The following is an 11,450-nucleotide window of genomic DNA, read 5'->3' on the forward strand; positions in this document are numbered from 1 at the left end:
GCCACTGTGAAGTAGTTAACTTTTTTTCTGTTCTTTTCACGAGGAAAAAAATATTCAAACAAAATAGACATTACAATAAAGTAAAATACTTTGATATATGGGAGCTGACTTCAAATTTTTAAAGCAATCCATTGTATTAAAACATGCATGCTCGTTTTGATAGTATAGTAAACACTGCATGCAGCGAAAAAAATACGTGTACCACTACATAATAATTTGGACGACAATACCTTGGTCCAATTGAGTTTTATTTGCAACATTAAGACAACACACTGCTTCTACATTGATAACAATACGCTGTCATCAACATATTTACTTCTCAATTTGTAATATATTATACTCCATTCAAAGTTTTAAACATAGACACATATATTACTGTTCAATCAATGGGACTTCATTAAAAAATAATGAAGCTGAGGGCAAATCTTCTGGTCTAAAATGTACAGTGTGCGTGATAAGAGATGAGGGAAGGTCAGGAGAACAAGAGAAGAGAGGACAGCGGATAAAAGATGTCTGACCACGACCCCTTGCATTGTCTAAAACACACTTCTGGATGAGGTTTGGGAAAGTGACCCAGCAGAAAGCATTCAAAGCACTATAAGTCACTCTTTCTCACATATACGCACATACACACACATAGAAAAACCGAGTGGAATAACTTGCTGGCCCCACAATAACTGTTTTCCTTGATCACTCTGGCATCTCACTAGCACAGCAGTGGAATATTAATGCGTGTATTGCATCTAGACAGGAAAACACACACACACACACACAAATTAAAACAAAACAGATCCCCGTTACAGTCCAAAAGGAAACAGCACTTTTCTCAGGCTCAGTAGTGTGATAATTGAGGGTGAAAATAACCCTCACAAATTCAACATTTCATCCTCTATGTGAAGAGGGCGCATTCTGGAGAACTGAACGTATTTGCAGCAGATATGAGTGATGATTGATCCCTTTGCTCTCTGGTTCATGTAGGATTGTTTCAACTTCATTTCTACATGCTGCAACCTTCCAAAGTTTTAGCACTATATCCCATTTTTTTTTTGCAAATAAACAACAAAAAAGCAAGTATGAACAATTAAAATATGAACTGACATCTCGCATCTTACAGTGTTGATCACTAATGCCTAACAACAGCACAAGAATAAAAATTAAATAAAAAAATCAACATACCCATTAGTAATGCAGTTTCAAACTCAAATACAGTACTATATTTTAAATAGTTTACTTTGTGATGTACCACAATAAAACTAAGAACATCAGGGGAGAACTTAAGAAAATATGAATTATTGCTAAAAATCAAAACTCATGCAGCCACCACATATTTTCACCGGTTATATTAGTCGTTACGTGATATTTCAGAGATATTTGACACGTCCGGTTCTTTTATGAGTATATGTCCCTTGAGACCTGCTATGATATTTCTGCGAGGCCTCTTAGATGTGTCCCATTCTCAAAAACATAAAAATAAATAAAAGTTACATAACAAAAGATACTGAAAAACACACATAACAATTTCCAAAATAGTATTTCCATGGAGCATTCGTGGCTGTATCTTCTCGAGACTTGCTGCAAATTTTCCTGAAGATGCTCACGTTTAATGGACCCTCAAAAACAAACATCTCAAGTGCATTCAGTTGTTGAACTGCCACCAGTATCTTTCAGTAAAAATAGATGGAAAAAAATAAATAAATAAAATAAATGAGTCGGTTGACACTAGAAAGGTTTGCCAACAAAACCTGGTCTTAGTTTTTAGTGTTAATGACTGAAATAATGGAATAAAAGTTGAATAGGGTGAATCTCACAAAAACATTTCCAGCTCGCCCAAAAAAGTGAATTTGTTTAAATAATTTCACTTTTTTTTTTGCATTACAGTTATAAGAATGAGATTTTTATTATGTTAATAAGAGATTTATGAGACTCACCCATAATGAGATTTTCACTGGAATGGCACGTCATTTGTAATAATTCGGTGTATTCTAGAATGAAGACACTACTGTTCCCGGGTCATTCGAGCGTTAAACAACTACTGTATGCTTGACTCTTTAAGACTTACAGCATCCTGAGACATCCTTCACATCATTACAGAACTGAAATTTCTCTACAGTGCATCCTTCATTTTCACTCACACACTCGACTTGTCTTGAAGCGGTACCTAGGACAATAAAAATCCAATCGGGTTGGTTGGATTGATTAAGACTGTTACAGCATTTTGCTTGTGCAAATACACACATTCACACACTGGGATTTATGATGCTGGGTGGAGTGGGATTGTCACATTAGGCTGGTGGGCTTTCACCACGGAGGAGTAGCGGATGTGGAATCTGGGGGTCAAGTGGTCAGGTCATACAACATGGGTCAGGGTTCGTCAAAGAGCTGAAGGTCCAGTCGCACCACAATCTCTCCAGTAGGGACTTCGTGTAAAAGCAGACGCTTGGTGATGGGGCCCTTCGAGCCCTGGTCCTTCTTGATGTCGGCCAGCCGAATCTCTGTCCTGCCCAAGAAATCTAACAAGACAGAAATGGAATGGGGTGAAAGATGTAGAGAGAGAAAGAAAAGAACGTCTTTTTTGTTCACCAAAGCTGAATTTATCAGATCAAATATTGCAGTTTATAAGTTGTCTATTTTAATATATTTCAGTATTACATGATCCTTCAGAAATCGATTTCTGCTGCAACATTCAGATGGTCGGGTCAGAACTTGCCGTAAACAACGTAACATCCTGCCTTGTATCAGCGGTTCAGGCTGCTGCTGGTGTAAAGGATATTTTCTTGGCAGACTTTGGGCCCCTTAGTACCAATTGACCCTTCGCAAAGCCACGCCCGAAAAATCGCCACTGGCCAATCGTGGTTTAGCAACCGTAACTAGGCGCGGGAGGTCTGGCAAGCTTTCGAGCGAGGGAACCATGCCGTAGCGTTGTGTGTATGGATTGTGCAAATCTGATACCCGGTATCCTAAAAGTTTGGATGGGGGGGGGGTTTAGTAGAGTTCACGCGCATAGGTTTAGTTACCTATCATCACGCGCGTAAACTCGACAATCAAGTACTTTGGACTTCGACCGAAAACAGGAACTAAATACAGGTATGTGCGCTTGTTGAATTAACATAATTTTTATGAATATCTTTCACATCTACTGCAGTCAGATTCACCGTGTTCACTCTGAAGGAATCACTCAACATGGCTGGGTACTTGTATGACACATCAAGGATGATAAGAGAAATAAAAGCAGGTTTAAAACTTGCCCCATTCAAGTCAATAGGGTGCACATTTTAAAAATAGGATAACACAGTGTAGGCAACACCGATTTTTGTCGTTGTTCTCTGTATTGACAGCACTCCAAATTTACTAAAAATTGAGCTCAATGTTAAAATTGACCGGAGTTCTCCTTTAAGCTGTTTGATTTATAATTATTAGATTATTTTCAAATTTCACTTACCCTGCTGTGCATGAACATAGCTGTTCCTCAATTTATGTGTTTCCCATTTGAATGGTCAGCGTATGAGGCGGCTGCTGCTTGCGCTGGGACCTAACGTTATAGGCTTTAGCTTCAATTTTGATGAAATTATTCTCTAATCGGTTGCATTTTATGTCGTGGATATATCCCTCGAATGCATACTGCAGTCCCTTTTGTCTTGTTCTCTCAGATATTTCACCTGTTCGCTAAAAATTACTAATTATCTTTATCTCCTTGGGAATGTCTGATACCGGTGCATACAGACGTGCCAGGCCCGAAAGCTTGCCAGGTGTAGCAACAGTAACTAAGGAGGGCAGGGCTTAAAGAAGGGTCAATTAAACATTGTTTAAATACCATAATCTATCCGAGTATTGTTTCTGACCATGTCCATCCCTTTTTAACCATAGTGTAGCATCTTCTGATGGCTACTTCCAGCAGAATCACGCACCATGTCACAAAGCTCAAATCATCTCGAACTGGTTTCTTGAACATGACAATGAGTTCACTAAACTCAAATCGCCTCCAGTCACCAGATCTCAATCAGCACATTGGGGATGTGGCGGAACGGGAGATTCGCATCATGGATGTGCAGCCGAAAATCTGCAGCAAATACATGATGCAATCATGCCAATATGGACCAAAAATGAGGAATGTTTCCAGCGCATTGTTGAATCTATGCAATGAAGAATTAGGGCACTTCTGAAGGCAAAAGTGGGTCCAACCCGGTACTAGCAAGGTGAACCTAATAAATTGGCCAGTGTGTGTATATACATATATATAATTACATGTGAGAGAACAAATGTATAAATAAGCAAGTGCATATATGACCCTGGACCACACAACCAGTCACATGGGTCAATTTTCTTAAATTGAGATTTATACATCATCCGAGAGCTGGATAAATAAGCTTTCCATTGATGTATGGTTTGTTAGGATAGGACAATATTTGGCCGAGATACAACTATTTGAAAATCTGGAATCTGAGGGTGCAAAAAAATCAAAACATTGAGAAAATCGCCTTTAAAGTTGTCCATTTATGTTCGCGATTGTGCTGCATCCACTCACAAAAATAAATGTTTTATATATTTACGGTAAGAAATGTACAAAATATCTTCATGGAACATGATCTTTACTTAATATCCTAATGATTTTTGGCATAAACGAAAAATCTATCATTTTGACACATACAATTATTGTTAGTATAATTAATACCCATATAAGCATTGTTGGCTATTGCCACAAATATACCCGTGCAACTTGTGACTGGTTTTGTGATCCAGGGTCAAGTCAATTTTCAATATACTGACCGTCCGGGGAGAACTGATCCCTCTCGAACACAGTGATACACAACACGTCCTGCTCCAGGTCTTTGATGAAGAACTGACAGTTTGAGTTCCACTTGGGGTTCAGAGTGTCCTGTAGAGTCTTAGTGACGTGACACTGAGAGCCCATCGTCACCTCACAGTACGGGTTACTCTTACCTGCGCACAAAGGACATTTATGATATGCTTATAACTTAGTAAAGCACCTTATAGCATATAGTTTCAATTCTTTACCGTTTGAACGGCAGGGCTTTAGCTCAATGCCTTCAACAATGTTCACCATTAGCCGGCCAATACCAGTGGCCCTCTGAGACCTTACTGCGAACATAATAGTAACACAAAACCAGTGCTTAGCAAACACTCAGAGCATTCATAGCTTTATTAATGCAGTGAGGCGTGTATAAGGTAAGATGTGAGACAGACCCAAGTAGGCCTTTTCTCTTTTCTTCTTCTCTGTTTCGATGAAAAGCTCAGAAGCAGCTTTGATCTTCTGCACCCAAGCCGTCCTGCAGGATGGAACAGAGGAACATTGTCAAAATACGTGTGATTTACAGCATTTATAAGAGCGATTGAGCACATATATTGCAGGATGATGGGTACAGATCTAATTAATTAACAAATAATTAGTAAATACCGCTCGTTGATGCTCTCAGCGCGTATAGTGTAGACTCTGTCTATGTGAGATATGTGGAATATGGGTTCATCTCCTGAAGGATCAGTGGGCAGCTTCACCAGCACCTCATTAAGAAAGATGGGCTGCAGAGGTCAATGAGTCAGGTTAAAGGTCAAATACCAAATATCATTATAAGGGTCAAAAAATGATTGTAAATAAATAAGATCTTTAAGAATGTCTCACCGTTTTGTACATGCGATACTGCAGGTGGGATTTCGCACTGAAGACCTTGTCCGTTCCAGACGAGCCCAGAGGTTTGATGATCTGCGTGAGGAGCAGGAAGTCGTTAAACAGGAAGCCGTAAAGCTCCTTGTTGCTCTTGGCTTTGTAGAGTTTTCCACTGTGTAGAAATTTCCGAGGGCCCAGGCAGTTTGTAACCGAGTTGAACACAAGTTGCTGTAAAGAGAGAGAAACTTTTATTGTAATGAGATTTGACCTAGATTGTCACAAAGACAGCTTGACAAATACACATTATCATTCAACCATATATATATATTATAACCATTTTTTAAACTGGTGTGCAGAACAAAATAAACTCTTTTCAAAATATCGGAAAGCTAAAAAATGATTTTACTAAATGTGAATCATGGACTGTGGACTGTGTTTATGCAGCAAGTTTGTGTTCTGGTACCTCTGACAGCCCCTCACACTGCACATGTGCCTGGATCCACTCCAGCCGGTCGGAGTTCTCTTTCTCACGCACGCCTTCGTTGACCTGCGAGCACAGCTCTTCAGCCTTCTCCAGAGCCAGCCGCAGGTGACTGTGGTCCGGGTGGCTTTCTGGAGTGTTCTCTATAATCTGTGTGTGAAGCGAGAACAAACATAAGACGATGCTCCCAGATACATAATAACCAAATGGGTTGTGATGTAAAAATTATGGAAGCTTGTTTCCGCGATGGAATAAAATAAAGTAATTGCGACTTTTTATCTCTCGCAATTACGAATTTATAACTCAAAATTCAGACTTTATAACTCGCAAAAGCAAGTTTATATCACATTTCTGAAAAATAGTAACAATTGTGGGATATAAACTCACAATTGCGAGAAAAAAGCCAATTGTGGGATATAAACTTGCAATTCTGTTTTTTCTCAAGCAATTCCGAGTTTATATCCCACAATTGGCTTTTTTCTCGCAATTGCAAGTTTATATCACATTTCTGAAAAATAGTCACAATTGTGGGATATAAACTCGCAATTGCGAGAAAAAAGCCAATTGTGGGATATAAACTCGCAATTGTGAGAAAAAAGCCAATTGTGGGATATAAACTCACAATTGCGAGAAAAAAGCCAATTGTGGGATATAAACTCGTAATTCTGGTTTTTCTCAAGCAATTACGAGTTTGTATCCCACAATTGGCTCTTTTCTCACAATTGCGAGTTTATATCCCATAATTCTGTCTTTTTTCTCACAATTACGAGTTTATAATGTAGAAACAAACTCGTAAATGCAAGAAAAAAATTCTGAAATCGTCATGTGCTTTTATAGATGACAGAGTTTTAAATGTGCTGTTGGTTCTTCATATAGTAGATAGGAAATAGTCGATTAACTAGATTGTGAGCGTGTACTTACATTTTTGATTATGAGCGGGTATCGGGTGACTCTCTGCATGGGTTTGAGAAGGAAACTTGACAGAGGCATTCCCTTACAGCGAGGGTCCATCGCCAACCTCTGTAAAACATGCAAACGTGCATAAAAATCCATGCATCATGGCATTTTCTTAAAAATATATATACAATTCTTGTTAAAATTATTTCAAATTAGGTGCATGTACAATTAAAATGTGCAAACAAAAACACAACAAAGAGGGGAAAAAACGCAATTGTCACAACATTTCACTACGGATTAACCGGATGGCTGTTCGCTAGTCTCACCTTAACAAAGTCTTTGAATTCGGGCACCTCGTCTGTTTTCTGCTGAATGAGGGTGGCGCCGTTGAGCTGGCAACTGCAGAAGCGGATGTACGGCTGCATGTGAACAAGCTGAGCGGTTAGGATGTCACCAATCATCTTCACCGGCATGCGCTCACCTGACATCTTCTTCCTCACCCGCAGCGCCCTGGAGAGACAGTTAGATGGGGCATTCTGGGTAAGCCACGTAATGCTCATTATATGGAATTACATCCGTTCTATTCATATAGTTGTCGTAACATCTGTTTAATAAAGCTGTGAAGTGTGAATATTTAATGAATTGACCTGACATGCCACATTACGTGACTGATGCACTGCATTCTGATAAATGACTTTAGAGCAATAAACAAAGAGGGGGTTTAAATCAGGAGTTAATTGCATGGTGACTAATGATGAGGTAAAGGATATCCACTGTATTAACCAACAGGTGGCGTACTTGAGCAGTTTGATGTTGCACATGATCAGCTCTTTCCAGTTGACAAAAATCATGGCCACCTCCTTCTCCGTCAACAATTCTGAGTCCAGCAGGGGCTTCTGGAAGGTCTGAAAGCAAACCATAAATATATATGTAAAAAAAGAAAAGAAATTCTATCCATTAACTACATTGCGAACTAGCATAATATGGATAATACACATTCATTAAATGGCATCACCTCAACTATTCCTACTTCCTGGCATGACTTTATACTGAACATCATACAGACAACAACCCTGACTAGGCGGTTGATGTTCGCCAGTCTACAGGCCTTATTAAACTGTGATTTCCTGCGAGTTTTACCTCAGTAACTAGCTGCAGGTCATTGACATAGTTCTCCTCTGTAACAATAAGTTCATGTATGTATCCCTGTCTCTTCCGTTCCACTGGCGTCAGCATGTCAAGCAGGTGGAGGTCGGCACACCCTGTGAAACGCACAGAGGTCATGCAGTCAAATCTCATGCGTAGATTAATACATACACTTTTTTTAATAATTAGTACATTCATTTAGTTACAACAAGCTGATATTACAATCACACTTTATATTAGGAGTTTTTAACTACTATTTACTTATTGTGTGGATGTTGTATTGCAAATGGTGTTTGGTATGCGTAAGGTCAACAGTGTATTTATGGATGAAATTAATAACAGCTGTAATTACATGTAAGTACAATTTAAAAAAACATTTATGTACACAAGTGCATCGTATCAAATGATTAATTTAAATATTAGTACACAGCAGTTAAAGACACTTAATATAAAGTGGGACCGATATTACTTTGGTAAGAATGCTGGAAATAAATGCTGATTTGTTCTTTCAAATTTAATTTTAAGTAAGGAAGAAAGTACGATCATTACCTTTAAATAAAGGGCCCGACATGCTAGTAACACTTATAAAACAAATACCTGGACATGCAACATTGATTTGAGTTGAACTTACTTTATTATGTGAGAAGAAAGACATGGTGGAGTGATACGAGCAGTTATGCATGAACACGCTTGCTCGATTATACAGAAATATTTGACAGCAGAATGCTGCGATCGTCCAATCAGAATCAAATGAAAGCCGTTTAGGAAGGCAAACGAATTGTTTGTTCACTTCTATAGAATATGCATGCAGGTATATTGCTCTAGCCATTCTCATTTGAGCAAGGCTCATGAATTAAATGACAGCATTATGCATTTAATACGTGACAGTCACTTCCTCTGGTAGAAGATTAAAAATAAATAAGCCAGTCTGCAGTTGCCATGGAGTTCTTTAATGGTTACACATCATTTTTTATAAAGGTGGTATGACACTGTCTTTAAAGCTAGGAATTGATGTATATAGTTGAGTTTTTAACTGTACATTCATTTTATTTTTTTGATAAAATGCTTGAATCAAGTACAATGGTTAATGTTTTGGACATTGAGGTGAGATATTCAGAACAAATGCATTTTTTTTGTACACAGTATTGCAAATATCCGATGGGAAAGAAGCAGTTGTGCTTCTGTAGTCCGAGGATGGTTATGTTGACTTAAAATAAAAACAAAAGAAAACCTTGAAACAGATTGATCACGGACATGATGGACAGTCAATCCATCCAGCCAATAATAATAAAGCAGCACACTGTGGAACCAATCGTGAACCACACCAACATGAAATAAACTTGGAAGGAATTTCATGTCTTGTTTCTCAGCACTAAAAATTACAATACTGTTGTGAGGCAGATAAAAAAGAAATGAAATCAGAGTTCATGTGTTGCAAGTACAATATCGTAGGAGTAAAAATTAATGCCATGCTTTTTTTTTCCTACACTGGATGAACAAATGGGCCAAACACTTTTTTTTTTGTTCAAGAAAATTCCAGTCTTTCATGTTGCATTTGTAAACATCTATTTATTCATAAGCATTTGTAATTAGAAGGGTATTAAGCTTATATTCAGTATGTTATTCTCTTTCCGTAATGCAATTTAGGGTTTCAGTCAAAGCATGACAATTAAATTTCACAAAATTTGGACTTTCTAAATGCTCTCTACTCACTACTTGTACTTTCATTTTTATGTTTTCCAGTAAAAAGGACGGTGTACATACTGCAGTGGATTTTTTTAAAACACTATGCATAACTGTTTTTGATCATTATAAAAATAGTGAGCTGTTGTATCAAGAACAACTTCAAATCTAGTGTTCTCAAATCAACAACATTTCAAAAATAATTGCAAGTTCAATCAACATGACAGAATGATGACAGCAAAACGATTGAGGATACAAAACAAAAGCATTCATCCATCTATATGGGAAATACAATTGTACAAGCAATGAACCCCCAGAAAACCCAATCATGTGAGGGAACCCTTCACGAGCACGTCCCTTACAGCAACATTTTATCCTGTACATGTACGCACTTTGTCTATCACTGTACCATTAACCTTAAGTGGCAGTTGTGCAGTTTTTTGGTTTGCAACACCAATTCTCAACCCCGTCACAGACACAACGAAACAATCAAAATGAAAAACAAACAAAACCAAAACAAAGAACAAAACAAGAGACTAGCAAGCACACAAACACAAATAAATCCATCCACTGTTTTGGTATGAACATGTAACAAACAATGACACAGAGAGGCATGTGACAGGACCGGATGAACGGAGACGTCCATCTTGTCCGTCAAATTGACTGACAGCACCTGTGTGTATTGGAAGGGGTGAGGGGGGGAGGGGTTGTTCTGACACACAATAGTATTCTACATGAAGTCCACACATATCCGACCATTTGGGGACATGGTAAAATACTTGGTTTCACTTTTTAGACACATTTTGGCAACCAAAAAGAATGACATCATGATATTTCAATTGGTCGGATATGCTGTACACATCGCCATGTCTCAATTCCACATATTAGAGCCTTGATGAGTTGGCAATGACACTAAAAAGCACGTCAAGTTATGACACGTTTGATACTGCACCCCTTACGTCATGACTCATGAATAGTGGGTCATTCTGTGGTGCTATGGTCCATTGAGAAACCATGGGGGCGGGGCTTGGTGGAGCGAAAAGCGTGCATTAGTTGGATGAAGCGGTGGAACTTAACACTGAATGGAACCATTTTGATTGGTTGCTTCAAAACAGCTTTTTTAACCTACAGGCTTTGGGGCGAGATCACAGAAAGCCACAAAAGGACCCACTATCCAGCACTTTCATTTGATTAGTGTTTCAATTCATTGTACAAATTCAGTGTGAATGATTAATTTCATGAATTTGTAAAAGAAAAAAGGAAAGAGATCCTTTAAAATATTAGGCATTCTTGTTTATTTAATTGCTTTAATGCGGAGGATTGCTGGCTGGCAATTTTGGCGAGCGTCTACGGTTCTGAATATTGAGGTTAACGACTGCTCTCTGTAGTATTCGTCTCTTCTGGCCACAAAGCCAGCTGTGGGGGGGCAGTCACATGATCAATGTTCCATCTCCCATCATCCCGCTGGACACAGTTTAAGGGATAGTGGGTCGCTTTGAGGACTTTCAAGGCTGAGTGGGATATGGGCAACATAAGAGTCCTAGAAAGAGGAAAACACAGCACATAAGCCAAAAAAAAGAAAAAAAAATCTAAATAAAAAGGAAAGAAAAGAAAAACCACAAT

The 11,450-nt window shown here is 38.5% G+C and overlaps 1 protein-coding gene across 1 annotated transcript in view; it reads right to left on the reverse strand.

The window, feature by feature from the left end:
* Positions 1-235: 235 nt before the first annotated feature.
* itsn1 (intersectin 1 (SH3 domain protein)) overlaps positions 236-11,450 on the reverse strand; it is a 75,224-nt gene continuing 64,009 nt past the window's right edge. Inside the window, exons 30-41 of the mRNA XM_079616174.1 lie at positions 11,233-11,338; positions 8,139-8,316; positions 7,797-7,903; positions 7,325-7,508; positions 7,023-7,121; positions 6,084-6,251; positions 5,636-5,848; positions 5,414-5,535; positions 5,203-5,285; positions 5,014-5,097; positions 4,765-4,938; positions 236-2,510 (exon numbers count right to left, since the gene is read on the reverse strand). Coding sequence (XP_079472300.1) covers positions 2,362-2,510; positions 4,765-4,938; positions 5,014-5,097; positions 5,203-5,285; positions 5,414-5,535; positions 5,636-5,848; positions 6,084-6,251; positions 7,023-7,121; positions 7,325-7,508; positions 7,797-7,903; positions 8,139-8,316; positions 11,233-11,338 — 1,667 coding nt within the window. The 3' untranslated portion in view covers positions 236-2,361. The remainder of the gene's footprint in view (positions 2,511-4,764; positions 4,939-5,013; positions 5,098-5,202; positions 5,286-5,413; positions 5,536-5,635; positions 5,849-6,083; positions 6,252-7,022; positions 7,122-7,324; positions 7,509-7,796; positions 7,904-8,138; positions 8,317-11,232; positions 11,339-11,450) is intronic.

The sequence above is a fragment of the Phoxinus phoxinus genome, assembly GCF_949152265.1.
Source record: "Phoxinus phoxinus genome assembly, chromosome: 6".
NCBI classification, from domain to species: domain Eukaryota; kingdom Metazoa; phylum Chordata; class Actinopteri; order Cypriniformes; family Leuciscidae; genus Phoxinus; species Phoxinus phoxinus.